The following is a 15,835-nucleotide window of genomic DNA, read 5'->3' as shown; positions in this document are numbered from 1 at the left end:
TGACAGCCACGTCCCTAGGTAAAAGATGTGAAAAATAGGACTCATACTCTCTTTCTGTGGTAATACTTCAGTAGCTAGTGCACCATTGCACCTAATGGGCTTGTGCAAAAGTGAAAAACATACTCCCCTACAAAAATACAGGGCAGAAGGGGCTCTCACGCTGCAAACAACATCTCCATTCCCTCAGACCTCTCCAAAAAGTCTGTATGTACAGACAGAAATACAGAAAATCGTGACAAAACAAACACACCGAATTTCAATAACAAAAAACACTCATCATTTTTTTTAAGACTCTTTCCATACCCAGTATATCAGCCTCCGCAGCTAGAACAGACTGGGGACATCCTGAAAATATTTTAAAAGCAAAAGGATAGTAAAAATAATAATGATGATGATGATGATGACTTGGTGAGTTCTTAGTCTCTGAGGCAGGGTATGGGGACCGCATGGCTTTAGCTACGTACAGTTCTGGGTTTCAGAGTGTGTTGGTTTATTACATTGCAGACTTTTATTTGTAACTGTTTCTCTTGTGCATTTATATTGTTTGCTTGCTATGGTGCTATAATATTAATCTTTTATGCTATTAATGTTGATGATAATTTCTTGTGCTATACAGAAACAAGTATCTACTCATGCATGTTAGAAATGATCAGGCAAACCCTGTGAGATACACAGTGCCTGCACCTTCCCTGCTCAGATTTCGCTGTTAACTAAACCAAAGTGAATTTTAAGTAGGCATACTTGGCCAGTATTGCGTGTTTGTTTGTCAAAATTCAGTTAATCTCTGCAAAAGGAGACAGAATATCAGCAGGGGGTACACTGAGAATTGCTGTCCTCTTCCTCCTATTTTGCCACATTTACAACTTTCTTGGACAATAAATTGGGAAATTGGGATTGGAACAGAAACTTGGACAAACAGGCAGCAAACTTTAAAGTACATCTGGAATATTAGACAGTTACAGTGGACAGAACCAAATGAATAAGTAAAATATTTATGAGTATCCAAGCAATGACATGATTTCCTATCTATCTATCTGTTCTTTCATCCACCTGTCCATACATATTTTTATTGTCTTCAACACTCTAGTTTTTGTTATGTTGGAGGTATGCAGCGTAGTCAGCTTTGCTTACCTATTTTACCATTTGCTGCATTGCACATTTAGCTCACCAGCCAACCATTTCCTCTGTGCTTACTAGAATTTCTATTTTGGATATGGCAGCGAGATGTAGGATTTTAATTAGGAGGAAGAGACTACGAGTCTGAAGGTTAGGGAATCTTGGATTTGATTATGAAACTACTATATAGTAGAAAATTAATTTACGTATTGGCTGCATGACCAGGCTTTCTTGTATTATGAGCACTGCAAGTGCTTCACTGTTTCACCTTTGGAAAGCCATTAGTCTCTCTGTGTCCAAGTTTATTCATCTGAAAACCAGAAAAAAATCTTGCATTGTGTCTGTTGAATGGTTTAATATTATTGGACAAAAATGTTAGTAATACTAGCAGGGTTTTTTAATACAGATACTATTACAAATAACATCTTAAAATAAAAAGTTAATACTTTCCAGAAATTGCTTTCAAAAAATGATAATGTAGTTTCAGCAGAATGAGGAGTAAGTGGAAGCTGAGCTACAAAATGGAAGAAACATATTCAGCTGATAGAAGAGAGCTGTAATGACACTTCATTATTGTTTAAGGAGACTCACAGCTAGGTTTTAAAAATCATTCTTGCTGATTTTGTAACAGTGGGATAATTCATTTTGTGTGGTGTGCACTGGAATTGACTCGTCTTTTCTTAGTATATTACTTAATGACAGAATTGGATTTTGCTGATAAAATTTTGAGCTAAAATAAGTTTTGTCTAGTCTTTTAATTCCTACCTAAACTTATGATGGTGCATAGTACACTCATAATTTTAAGGACAGCTGAAGTGTTGGAGTCAGACTGCTTATGAAAACAAAAAGCATCTGTCATAACACTCAAACCAGACTGCAGTTTTGCTGTAAGGGATCTGCTGCAAGGTTACCTTGTCTTTTTAGGTGAAAGATACCGATTTTATTCTTTTCACAGTGCATCTGCTGAGACTAAGCCTTCGTATAATTAAAACCCTTAACAGTTTGTTCAGGGCAGCAGATCAAAAGGTTAACGTGCAATGGTACAACAGGAAGTATTTGTACTCTTGAACATTTTTTAAATTTACAGCATCTAAAACCAGCTTAGCCCAAATCAGAGCCAAAGCCAATATTACATCATTTATAGTAAAACATTAATCATTAGTCACAAACCAGCCAGTTGGTCTAAAAGTTCAGCTGGTGAAAAATTTGATGGTTTCAGGACTGAATAGAAATGTACTTTTAATTGTGTCCTCAGTCATGCATCTGGAACGGAACGTCAAAGATTTCAGGGAAACTGAACAAAACAAAATAATAAAAAAAGAATTCCTCCACATTTTTGAAACATACATCCTTGAAACAGTTTTGGATTACGTGATTTTTGTAGCAGTGGGGATAGATGATCAAAAGTCAAAGCAGAACTAGATTTTATCATATGAACTGTAGCATTAATTTTCTTTGTTTCAGTTCTGAAGTTCTTGAAGCAATAGAAAATGTTATTCAAGGTGTACTTGAAAGCTTGGCCCAAAAAAAAGCACCTGTTCTCACACTGGCTAACAGATCAGATTGGAGGAATATAGAGTAAGTATTATATATTTTGAAGTCCTGCCTTATATTAATATAAATGCTATGAATATACATTTGATTATGTAACTTCCAGAAAAGTTAATGGTACATAATTCTGTAAGTATTAGAATCAAGAAGTAATTTGACATCTTAGCAAGTAACGGACAAATAAAAAGTAATGCTTAGTAACCGCTCTGCAATAACAGGCATCATGTGTTAAGTGACAGCAGACCATAGCATAAAGGGGAACGTAAAACTACTGTAATAGGGGTTAGAAAGGAAAGGGAGGTCCTATAAACAATCATTTTCTGGAAGCAGCAGCATTTCCTGGGAATGGTAAGTTGTGTTAGAGTGAAAAAATCTGGTTTAGGCTGGAAACAATTACCAGCAATTTCATCTTCCGATACCTTTTCTGTGCTTCCTCTTTTCTTTTTCTCTGCTTTTCCCCATGGCTTCTTATTTCTTGAAAAGATAGTGATAAACTTATCTTTTTGTTCTTCAGAGAAGATGCATCTCACCTCTTCCTGTTGTATTTCTTGCCTCTGTGTTGTGTTATGAGTTCATTACCAGCCAAATAAAGCAAACCAAGTTTCTAACACATTACCTAAATTTCAGAACTTATGCCAGCTTATCTGGACAGGATCAGAGAAAAAGCAACCTGTCCTCCTTTATAACACATTTTTTGATTTGTAGAAGTTGCTTGTACAACAGTATTTTTCCAAGGAGCTCATTTAAACTGAAAATACCTGAAACTGAGAGATTAACTGTGTTCTATAATACAGAAGCAAAAGGATAAAGGAAGACACAAATCTATTTCTTGCCCTGCAATAGCTTTGGCCATCAGTGGGTTAAAGGATATTTAGATTGATAAGATGGCAGAGGTGCTTGTAAGTGGACACATTACAAACATTTGAGGTTGACAAAGCATAGCAAACCTTCCACGCATAACACTGTGCTGGAATACTCACTTAATGAGAACTATAAATTTCTGTCAATCAAAAAACCTGAGGGGCCTGAAGGTAATCAGTTAACTGAAAGGCTTGTATGTTCCAGGGAATTTAATGGTTTGTGTCTTGATAGTTTGACAAAAATGTTTCACTCGTATGTCTGTAAAATTAAAATATTATAATAAAGTTTTGCAATTTTTGGCAATCTTCGGGGAAATAGCATTCCAAGCTATAAAAACAAATGTGAGATGTTATTTGCCATCAGAACACATAGGGGGGAAAACGTTCAAATTAAAACAAGTTGACATCACAGTATGTTAAAAATAAGACTCATCAATCACATTAAAAAAAGCTGAACTATTACTTATGGTGGAGAAATGTAATCTCAGATATGCATTTCCATTGAATAGTGACCTATATCCCACTTTGATACAGCAGTTTAAGAAGATTAAAATAAAAATAAACAGATAAAATAAAAGCAGAATGCCAAAATATAATATGAATGTAAGGAAAGCTAGTCAGTGGGGCATTTTTTTCCTTTTTTAGGCAGCCTTTTCATACCTAGTATCCACAGCTGAGGCAAATGCAGTCCTAGGAAGAACTGATTCTCTTCAGTGGAAAGAAGATTTTATAGAAAACTACTCTGCTGAGGCAAATGCAGTCCTAGGAAGAACTGCTGGATGTCCGAGCTGATGCCAGGCTGCAGTTGCCTTTATGAAATACCCGTGGGGCCACACTGGTCAGGTCTGCAGCACACTGGTCTCTGAAGGCAGCGATCCTTATTTAACCCGAGAGAGTAATCCAGCAAAGTTTTGATTACTGTTTTCCTCCCGTGCCGTTACAGTGTAGAGAGCAAGCAAGTGAAATGCACAAATATCTTTTAAATATTGCAGCACAGAGGCAAGAAAGTTACTTTAAAGCTGGCAGGGAGATGCTACCCTGTGCTGTTTGTTACTGCTGTCACTTTAGATACGTGCACCGTGGTGTGTTCTGCCACCCAAAGGATGCATGGAGCAAAACCTTTCACAAAGAAATTTAGAAGCATTATGTGGTTTCAGATAAAATTGTGGCCATTGTACCACCAATACTTTTAAAAAGTACATAAAAAACTCTGAAATGAAAAAGAATGCTTTAAAGACAGGGCTGTTGTACCATAATGCATGAAAATAATTTCAAGTAAAATAATGAAGTGCCATTAAGAAAATAACTGATTCTTTTGGTGAAATGTGCACCTTCAGACATGAAACTGTGAAACACGAAATGGTGGAGCTCATTTAGATTAAACAACTGTTTAGAGAATAGGATAGACCACATTTTTGTTTCCAAAAGTTAACAATGGAATATAATTGAGTTATTCTGATAATAATCTAAGGGCATAAATCTGATAATATTATTGTAATATGAAATAATAATGCTTTTTCACACATTGTACATCAGAAAGTCACTGTGTCAGACTTGATTTGTACTCCTATAATGATCCACATTTTTACCTGTGTTGGTTATTCCTTTGTTTTCGTGCTAAATAATAATTTATGCTGATACATTAACAGTTATAAACATGTATAAAGTATCTTTCTTGTCTCTACTTTTGCCAGGAAACATGTATTTTAGGCTTAAATTCAGTCTCGTATCTTCTTTAGAAACTTTCACATTTTGAAGCCAACGATCAGATGGGGGCAGTTCAGTCATGTTTTGAATGGGTCCTTTGGGCAGATGATGATGACTGCCTGCCTTTTTCCTTCAGCCCCTCCAACTCCACCCAGGTTGATGGTTTCTGTGCTGAGTCTGAAATGGCATTAGTGTAGCTGAGCGTAGGAAAGGGGCCCGAGTCTGATTTACCTTGCAGAGAACAATTTACATGTACTCAATAAGTTTACTGTTTTATTCTATTTGTTTGCAATGTGTCAGATTTAAAGATTCTGTAGGTCTACAGATGATACCGCGTTGTACTACGAAACAAATAAGAAGCGACTGCCCTAGATCAGCACAAAAATTTGGTAAGTTAAAAATGTCCAAAAGCAGAATCCTTGTTTTTTCTTGTATTTTAGTTCAAAACTTTGTAACAAAAAAACCCCCAAACCCCACCATAAAAAAATATTACATGCTGTAATTTAGAAGTGTATGGCTAATATAACCCGATATTATGACCAGCCCTCAGCTTTTCTCTTCTCTATTAAATTATAGTGAGTGACAGTGAAATGAATACAGCATTCTTACAGTTTCTACCCTCCCTGTATGCATATCAGCTGAAAGCATAGTCAAAAGGTCTTAATGTAAAAACACCACCCTTCTTCAAAAAGCTAGCTAGTAAAGGAATCTTGGAATATGGACAATATGCTCATTTCTTTTTCTAACTCAGTCATTTAATTTCTTTGCCTGGAGAGCAGGACATGCATTCCCTCATTTAACTCCATCGTATTTTTTCTAATTATGCTAGAAATTATTGAGTCTTATTGATTAGTACAGTATTTTCACAGCACATTAAAATATATGTTTCAAAGTTTTATTTTATGAGACACAAATTGGGTCAATATAAAGACAAATTACTGTGTAAGTGCTTCTAAAAATGGCTAAAATATTTTTTTAAATTTATCCTTTCAGCTCTGATGCTCAAAATATTATCTATGATCTATAAGATGGTGCAGAGCAATACTTATGCAACTAAAAGGTAACATACTACATTCCTGTAATTTCAAACAAAGTTGTATTTTAAGAATGTTATTGTGAAAAACAGCCTGTAGGGTGCAAACCTGGGGAATAATGGATTCCTGTATGTGAAATGCTTTAGGTTGATCTGATTATCCATGCCCTCTATGAAATTCTCACAAGCCTACAGCTGCTTCAGTATTATAATTACAAATACAATATTTTGTCTTGATAGAGATATCTATTACTCGGACACGCTACTGTTTGGTAGCCAAAGTGTTGTGGACAATATAATCAATGACATTTCTTGCATGCTTAAGATACCTCGGAGAAGTCTACATATAGTAAGTGGCTTATTACAAATGTTTTTGTCATTATTTCCAAATAATACACATTGAACTGAAAACTGAAATACAAAGAAAAGTTATCAGTAGGAAATACATAGTTAAAATAAAAAGTGTAATTTGTGCAAATGAAACCTAATTATGGTTTGTTATAGCCCTGGAAGGGTTTCTTCCTTCAGAGAAAATTCATAGCGTTTGCTTGCTCCAAAGAGTTTGGGACAAACTGCCTAGCTAAAATCACAGGGGCTTTTGCCATTATTTAGTGAAGGCAGTGCTTGAACTTCAGAGTGCAAGACATTCATACTCAAATGACTTGCTAACTTGGGGGTTAAATGAAAATTTAAGTAAGTCAGAGATGTAACAACCTCTCAAATTTACTTGTATCTCATACCTTACATGAATACCTTTGTACCTATAAATGCACTTAACATTATTTATTGTAAGTATGCCTTTATATCCATGATGACAACAACATTGCTTAGTGTTTACAAGGTTGCTGGCAGTTGATAACTGCTTATTACCAGTCAGAATTCTTCTCATAAGTGTCTTGTTCTGCTAGTGCAATATAGTAACATAACAGCATGTAACTTCCAACTTACTGTATACTACTTACTATTTTTTTCAGCTGTCTACAACTAAAGGTTTTGTTGCTGGTAATTTGAGTTACACTGAGGAAGATGGCACAAAAGTGAACTGTACCTGTGGTGCAACAGTATGTATTATGAAACAGTAACAGTAATTCATAGCATCTACCTGTGCATGACATCCTTGCACTTCTTGTAGCTCAGGTTACTGTATACATTTATTATACAGACCTGTGCTTGTGGCACATTGAGACATTGCAACCTGGGTGAAAAAAGAGAGATAAAAAGTATTGCTCAACTGTATTGCAGTTCTGAAGCTCAGCTACATAGTCACCAGGAATATATCCTTTGGATATGGTTTTTAGCACTACCTTCTACCACAGGAGCCTTGCACAGGAAGGTGTATATATTGCGTATCTTGGGCTTTATATTACAGTGTTCTGTCAAATCAGTGTTCTGAATCAAAGAACCCTGAGCACTCTGAGCACACTTTGTTTCTGTCACAATAGATTGATTTCTGGCAGAGTAAGAAAACAACTCCTATGGTGTTGAGTTAACATACTCGTATGGTCCTCAGCGAGCTGCTTCTGCCACACTGGGCAGGCTCCTCTAGTAGCAGCAGCACAGATGAGAGACTGAAGAGAGCTTCTATAATCAGAAATCTCTTTCTGGACCCAAATTATGTTCTCATTTACAGAAGCTTAATGATGACACTCCATAAGAGTTGATATTGTCTTCATGTACTCAGGACTGTACGACCAAAGGTGTATAGTATCAGGCTGTATGGCCTCAGGATTATCACTTATACAGGAATTACAGACATTAGAAGGACTTGTTGTCAACTAATTTTATCAAAGGTGGCACTGAGCTGAAGAGAAGTTTCGTAAGAGTCAAGAGCCAAAAGTGGTTTGAGGGGATGAGATTCAACTAATCTAGTCCTAAAAGACTTCCTATAGCCGTGCAGAACATGAAAGCAGGAACAGAACTCAGACTTGCTGACTGTTGTCATGATTTCCTGGAAAATGTGTTCATTTTAAGCCTAAGTCTGTAATTTCAAAATGGAAGGATAACCATAGCTGCCTACTACACTTTGTTGTTAAGTAGAGCATAAAGACCCCTGTTATTAATGCTCTTCTACAGCCCTTTGTGTTTTTATTTGTTGAGTTGTTCCACCCTGGCACTGGACGTGATTTAGCAGTCAGAAGTAAAAACAGACCACACACTTCCATATATACATACTCTTTTGCCAAGTTCTTCCTCCAATTCCTGTTTTCTCATCCATGTGCTTGCCAGATTGAGCCAATCCTAATATGAGATGTAAAGTAAACATTACTGTGTCTTAAAGTTGTTGCTCCAAAATAGTTTTAAAATCAGGCTATAGGTTAATAAAAGAAGGGATTTAATGGTCTTCCAAAAATGAGTACTTAAATCTTTTAAGCCTGTATTAAACTTGCAATTTTCACACCAAGCTGACTTTTTTTTCAGGCTAAGAGATAAAAAATTAATCAGGATGTTGTTATCTCTGCAATGCTCATATGATGAACAATCTTCTGTGACAGCAGCACAAACACTTTTGAAAAGCATCTTGTTGTAACAGGAGGACTGCTACACAACCATACAATAGAGCAGGATATGAATGGTTGAATATGCTTATAAAGAGGTGAAAATGTCTAGATTGATCTTGGATATAGAAGATGAATGGTTGTTTCAGGATGTAACCATGTCCTTCATTACCTAATGTTGTTATTTTAAAATATATCATTTTCTCTATTTAAAATGATTAATCTCATTTTTGTTGTTTTAGGCAGTCACTGTGCCATCTAATGTTCAAGGAATTAAAAGTATCCTTTGAGCAAGAACTCTCGTTGTAGACTGAAAAAATAAAGTAAAAACAAAGAATATTCCAAGATAAACAATGTTCTGGTAATTTTTTCTTTGCTTGTTGGCTCTGAAATTGAGTCATGAACACTGCTTTTGGCTCCAGAACAGATCTTTTTAGAGCATTTAATTTTAATTGATTGGTGTGATGGATCGTTTCACAAGCAGCTAGCCTTAACAGAAAAGATTTAATCTCACATGCCAAATTTATGTTAATTGTAGAAAAAGATGCAACTTTTCAGAGACTCCTGGATGATGACTTCTGCAGTAAATTGTCCCCATGTATAATGATTACGGTATGCATCTTACACTTCATATCGTCTAGCTAGACATAAGAATTTAAATGATACTACTTTAGCATTGTAGTGGTGCTCAAACTTGGTGAAAAGACCATGATAAAATTAATATGAAACGTGACTAATGATACTTCTTTAATTTTATTATCCTGGCAGAAATACAAAATACATGTTCTGAGGACTTACTTCCTCCAAACATCTCCTTGGAGCTTGGTAGCTTATCAACTTCGTGTGCTGCTGCAAAGTAGCCACGCCACTCAGCCTCAGAAAGGCTTAACTGTTGAGCAAGCTTTTGTTCTTTGGGACCCTAGGTTTAGCAAACCCATGGAGTCAAAATAGGAGCATACAACTTTCCCTGCAAAATAGCTGCTGGAGCAGTATTTCTGCCAGCATTTTGTTTGTTTGCTTGCTTTTAAATGACAAATGTAAACACATATGTAGCCAGATGTTGTTTTAATTAATTTAAAACTGTCTGCTTTTATTTTATTTCCTTAGGGAAGAGGCATACCGGATCTTAATACGCGACTTCTGGTCAGAAAGCTGTGGGATACTTTTCAAATCCCTATTTTCACCCTTATGGATGCCGATCCACATGGTAAATCTGTCAAGGTTCAATGACATAAAACAAAAGCAGAATTTGTTTTGAATGTCTTTTCACACTTTTATGGGAAGGTACTCAGAGCACAGAGATCCAACACAATCAGATGGTTCCTGATTTATGCAGACTATATCTAGGAATAGAGAAGGAGTTTAACTGAAACATCAGTTTTACGTCCCCACTAAATATACCCTTACCCTCTGTGATGATTTGTTGTGCTTTGAGGTATTAATAAGAATCTTATCTTGCACCTAAAAAAGAAAAAACTTTTTTTTATAGAATCCGTAGGTCAGAATAGAGCTAGATTTTGAAAGTACCTGTGGGCCTAAAAATGAGGATAAGTGTAATGGAATTTTATGAGCCATTGCATGACTCCACTGATTTTAATCGGAGTTAGGCACCTGACCACTTCTAAGAGTCTCAGGAGGTCCTAGGTATATCTTTACAGAGTTAAATACCGTTGAAAATGTTGCTCCATCAAGAATTCTAGCTGTTGGCTATACTGTTCCTTTTGTAAAATAAAAGGAAATGACGGGAACTTTTGTAAACATTGCTCAGTTTGGTATAAAGCAAAATTTTTAACTACATTATGAACCCTGGGTCAGACAGACATGAAGAAAACAGTGTGAGTAAAGTGAGTCTTTTATTAATGTGAAAGTAGTTCACGTACACTTATATTAATAATTCAGCACTCATGTTGATATCAGGAATAAATTTAATCTTAAAACACATCCATCACATTCTGGATGTGCTGTCCCGTTACATCAGCGGCAGGTCTGAAATTTCCCTCATTCCATGAGGGATTCTGTGTATGTGAGCGTGTATGCCTTTGCTTGAACTCGGAATCTGAATTCACATACACAAAATGTAGAGAATCTCTTATGAATCTATACTGATACCACCTGAAATTAGGGAGATTACTGCAAAATGAGAAGCAGCTGCTCAAAGCAATAGTGTTAAGAAATACAGAACATGCAGGATAAAGAAAGACTTTTTGTGATAGATATTAGACAACGTGTGAAAGAGCTGATTATCCTTGGTTTTGAAATGACTATGCACAGACAGCATGAAACATTTAGCTATGTAAAGGTGACATGTTATGCTCAAATTCTGATTATTTTGACATACTCTAAAAATAATTGTAAACCGTAAAGAACCTCCGTAATCATAAAGCCATAACTGTTATGCCACAGAATTTAATTCTTAATGCAGTCTTCTTAAACACGCCCGGTGTGCAGATAAACAGACACTTGACATTCAGTGTTCTGCAACCTAGGTATAGAAATAATGTGCATCTACAAATATGGATCTGTGGTGAGTATAATTTTTCCACTTAAAATATATTGTTTAGTAGCCCAGCCTTGACGCTGGAATGTATGAAATGCTATAGCCTTTGTTAGAACGGTCACTGCCTTTTACTGTTTTGTTTTAACACAAAGAGTTTTAGGCCTTGTGTATCTGCAGAAATGGCTTCTTCCTGCAACAAAAAAACCCTGGATAACAATGACAGGTTGTTTCCTTTAACTATATTTCAGTTTTTCCCTGCTGCACAGGCAGTTTTCAGGAAGTCCCAATAGCAAAGTGTTCTCCATTTTGCTTGGTTTCTGCCTTAGAAGAGAAAACGAAGGCTGGAGGGACCTTGGGAGGAGGAGGACATAACTTGTGAGATGGGTGATTCTCTACAAAATCATGTTATATTGGTAAAGAACTTGTTTTGGGATGAGAATTTGCTTATGGATACATGTGCTAGCGTGGAACATTATGGAAGAAGAGGCAAAGGGAACAAGAAGGCATTATGGTATTACAGTGCTAAAAGATGAGGTACAGGAAGACGCTATGGAAGGCAGGGAGACTGAGGTGAAGGCAGAGGATTGGAGCAGATGGGTGAATTGTTCAGTAGAGCAATGGAGAAAGAACATCTAAAGTAAAAAAAAACCAAAACAAAACCAAAACCAAAAAACCCAACAAAACCCCCCAAATTGAACTTCAGAAAACTGTCAGACATCGATGATGTCAGAGTTCAAATATATGTCAATGTATTCCTCAAGGACATTCAGGGAGACAGAACTCCCAAGTTTTTAGATGAGCTGTCACACTTTCAGCTCTCCTACAAAGGTGTGTAAACTGATAAAACACCAAAACACCATCATCCAGGATCAAATTAAATTGTCAGGTTCCTTTTAAGTTTAATTTGTTCAATTACAGAGCAACAGGTGTGTCAAATGAAACTAGAATATGTCGAGTTCCCTGCAAACAATGGAAGTATTCCTTTGCACAACTTGTAATTTAACTGTGATACTTTGCTGTAGGGTGCTGTAGATGACAAAAGTTTTCATGGATTCTAAAAGCAGCCCAACAAAACCAAGCATTACACCACCACCACTTCTGGCTCAGAAAGTCGGAGTCACAAACCGTTGGGAGCAGAGGGAGTATTCTGAGAAGTATCATTAATTGCATATTTGTATTTACACTTTTCCCTGAGATATTTACTGTAGCCATGATGAACCTTTGTTTGGGCTATTTTTATGTGATGTGGTACTTCCCAGCAGAAAATACCAGAAATTTCCAGATCTGATTGTATTGCTCATCCAGGCTTAATTTTTTTTTTTGGCAATCAGACTCATATTGACTGTAAAAACCAAGCCAAACCAAAACCCAATTCAGACTAGGCCAGCCTAAATTGGCTGAAGGGTACGAGTCTCTTTGAAGGAATGGTTTCCAGCAAGGGGATATGGTAAGCTTCAGCTCTTCTTCAGCTTAGCTCCTCTACCATTCTGACAGTGAAAATACTGAACTATCTTTGTAATAACTGACCATGACCTTGGGAGGCATGTATCTCAAATAACTGAAACTAAAAGTCACTGAATGTTATAACTGACCTTTCTTATTTTAGTCCATGTCTTTTGAGGCCCATCATCTCACCGTTCCATCTATAAAGTGGCTTGGTCTCCTTCCATCTGATCTTGAGAGGTTAGTTATTTCCCCAAACAAAACAGAAGAATTCTTCTGTTTCACAGACAGGAAATGCAATCTGACTTAATGCACAAAAAGACCACTGACATTTAAATCCATTATTCTTTTCATATACTGTTTTGGCTTAATATAAAGAAATAAGTTGGAAGAAATATTTTCTATATATAGGAGGAAATTTAACAATGTTATTTCCTTTTCAGACTAAATATACGCAAAGATGTCCTGATTCCATTTACAAAGCAAGATCAAAACAAGTTAGCAAGTATACAAAAGAGACCTTACATTGCTTGTCAGCCGATGTGGAAAAAAGAAGTATGTATAAACCTATCGTTTCCTATTTCTTACTCCCCACAAGACAAATCCTGTCGTCTGCAATCCTGTTCCCCTTTATGATGGCAGACTCTTGGTATCGCAGAACCAGTAAGGTTTTGCAGCTAAGAGAGGGGAGGATTGAGCAAGGCCATGCCCAGTGTCTCTTTGAATCCATGGGCCTCCGTGGCTCACGGGCCAGAGCTGGCAGCGTTTTAAGCCTTCCTGCCATGAGTCACCTGATGATCCTGTGCCATACATGGGATTTTACTGCTTGCCTAAATGTTACAGAACATGCTACGTCTTTACAAGTAGGGGAGCGCTTACGGCAGTTACTTGCTCTGTACTAGACCTCTAATCTTGCCGGTAGCTTTTAAACCACGTATCTCAGTTCAGGCACGTACGGTGTGAAATGGTCAGTAGGAAGAAAAGGCATTGTGTCCCCTCTCCTTCCTGTTTATACTCCCCTTATAAACCCTGTGTTACTGTGAGGGACGCCCTAGCGAACACAGGAACGTCCAGCGAGATGAATCTCAGCTCACTGGCCGGGATTTTGCAGCACCATTTCCAGTAGTACCAGCTTCACAGCTCTACATGCACATCCAACAAGTGTAGTTCTTATTTAAATAATTACCTAACCCTGGCTCAGGCCATTACAGCATCACGCCTTAATTTGTTCTTCTTTTAGCTGGAAATTATGGCAGCATCTAAACTGAAGGCTGAAATTCAAGTTTTAACTTCTCTTTCATCAGATTACCTGTCCAGAGTCTATTTACCAAACAAACTGCAATTTGGTGGGTGGCTATGAATGGTTGTTTGCTAAGGAAACTTTTTTTCTTGGGGTGGATTCATTTTGTTGACTGCTCTTAGAAAAAATGCAGAGACAGAGGAGTATACTTCAGCTTCTTGTTAGGTTTCTTTATCACTGTATCTAGATTATAATTTTATCTTTTCGCTCTTTCAAACCATAAGAGAAATTAAGATTCCTGTACAGAATATTGTTGCTTCCATTCTGTGGCTTCTGCACTGTACCAACGCCAAATGCAATGGTACCTACATAAAAAGATAATGTTCTTCCTGCCCAGAAAATGTTAAGTTTAAGAAAATGTATCAAGGAATTGCTTTGCCTTCTGTCTTAAAGCACAAGATGATGCTGTGCCAACCTGTTTATTTTAGAAGAGAGTAAATGACTTTGTTAACGATTTATTGCACATGCCTCCTTTTGGAAATGATTTTAAGCACAGCTTTTTGGCATTTTGTGTTCGCTGTAAATTCAGACCAAAAAGTCAGAGATAATTCTTTGTTAGTGCAAGCAGCTATAAATGTTCCAGCAACCAAGTTACTATTTGTCTTCCATGAAGAAGTAAGCAAGCAGATGTTACTGATTAAGAACTTAATAAAGTCCTGTTAATGATGCACATCATTACAGAATCCCTTGTTCATTTGCTTTATTTAGTTGGCTCTAGAACAGCAAAAAGGAGCAGGAAACTGGTGATTAAAGCATACAATAAATTTTATGTGAGGAAACCAAATTGACTGCATAGAAAATACTTCCAAAATTGATCTTACAGTCATCAGCATGAATCTTACAGATAATATTTTCAGTAGACTTGACCAGTTGTTTGGTTTTTACTCCTGTTCCACCAGTATTAAATTCAAAAGGAATTAAAATTCCTTTTTATGTACTGCACAGTAGCAGCATTACTACCTGCGAGTAACCTCAAGCGTCCCGGTGCAGAGGCTGTCCAGGCGCAGAGGAATTCCAGGCTGTCCCATCCAGGGCAGGGGGACAGGCCAACGCACAGGCAACCGCCCCACGCCGAGGGCAGGGAACTTCTCAGCGTCCGGCCACGGGGAGGGCTGCATTTTCACGGGAGTCGGTGGGTTTCCCAAATACTCGGCTCAGAGTTCTACCAAAGTTTTAACCCCGCTTGAGTTTCAGTTGGTGAAGCTTCCCCACACTGCAGTAGCTGCGTTCGCTGCACAATTTTTTATCTAGCCTGGAAAAAAGGAGGCTGAGAGGAGACCTTATCTTCAACCAAAACAAATCCATGCCTGACAGGAGGCTGTAGTGAGGTGGGTGTTGGTCTCTTCTCCTGGGTGATAGCATGAGGGGAAATGGCCCCAAGTTGTGCCAGGGCAGGTTTAGGTTGGACATTAGGAAAAATTTCTTCACCACAAGGGTTGTCAAGCACTGGAATGGGCTGTCCAGGGAAGTGGTCGAGTCCCCAGCCCTGGGGGCGTTTAAAAGCCGGGCAGAGGAGGTGCTGAGGGGCACGGTTTAGTGGTGGGATGGCAGGGGTAGGGGAACGGTTGGACTCGATGATCTTAGAGGGCTTTTCCACCCTAAACGATTCTGTGAGTCTGATTTAGTGCCGCTGTAACACCCACGGGAGCGGAACGTGCTGTGGCCCGTCTGACCACCTCACCTCCCTCGATGTCGGAAAAGCCCCACCGCACGTGCGACGCGTACTGCAGCGCCACGGACACGGCTGCTCGCGACCCCGCTCCTCTCAGCGCAGGGGAAGAAAACGGAATTCCCTCCTCCCCGCTTCCCTCAGCGGCACCGCCACGGAGGCCC

The 15,835-nt window shown here is 37.9% G+C and overlaps 1 protein-coding gene across 1 annotated transcript in view; it reads left to right on the top strand.

Annotated features, from left to right (window-relative positions):
* The window catches only part of SPO11 (SPO11 initiator of meiotic double stranded breaks), a 43,574-nt gene extending 29,512 nt beyond the window's left edge, over positions 1 to 14,062 (top strand). The window contains exons 2-13 of the mRNA XM_035900834.1: positions 2,581 to 2,694; positions 5,535 to 5,623; positions 6,228 to 6,294; positions 6,508 to 6,616; positions 7,242 to 7,328; positions 9,005 to 9,041; positions 9,265 to 9,374; positions 9,870 to 9,969; positions 11,249 to 11,286; positions 12,866 to 12,942; positions 13,146 to 13,257; positions 13,943 to 14,062. Coding sequence (XP_035756727.1) covers positions 2,581 to 2,694; positions 5,535 to 5,623; positions 6,228 to 6,294; positions 6,508 to 6,616; positions 7,242 to 7,328; positions 9,005 to 9,041; positions 9,265 to 9,374; positions 9,870 to 9,969; positions 11,249 to 11,286; positions 12,866 to 12,942; positions 13,146 to 13,257; positions 13,943 to 14,062 — 1,060 coding nt within the window. The remainder of the gene's footprint in view (positions 1 to 2,580; positions 2,695 to 5,534; positions 5,624 to 6,227; positions 6,295 to 6,507; positions 6,617 to 7,241; positions 7,329 to 9,004; positions 9,042 to 9,264; positions 9,375 to 9,869; positions 9,970 to 11,248; positions 11,287 to 12,865; positions 12,943 to 13,145; positions 13,258 to 13,942) is intronic.
* Positions 14,063 to 15,835: the final 1,773 nt, after the last annotated feature.

This window comes from Egretta garzetta, unplaced genomic scaffold (assembly GCF_000687185.1).
Source record: "Egretta garzetta isolate BGI_Z169 unplaced genomic scaffold, ASM68718v1 scaffold188, whole genome shotgun sequence".
NCBI lineage: Eukaryota > Metazoa > Chordata > Aves > Pelecaniformes > Ardeidae > Egretta > Egretta garzetta.
This window is presented reverse-complemented; position numbering and strand designations above follow the sequence as displayed.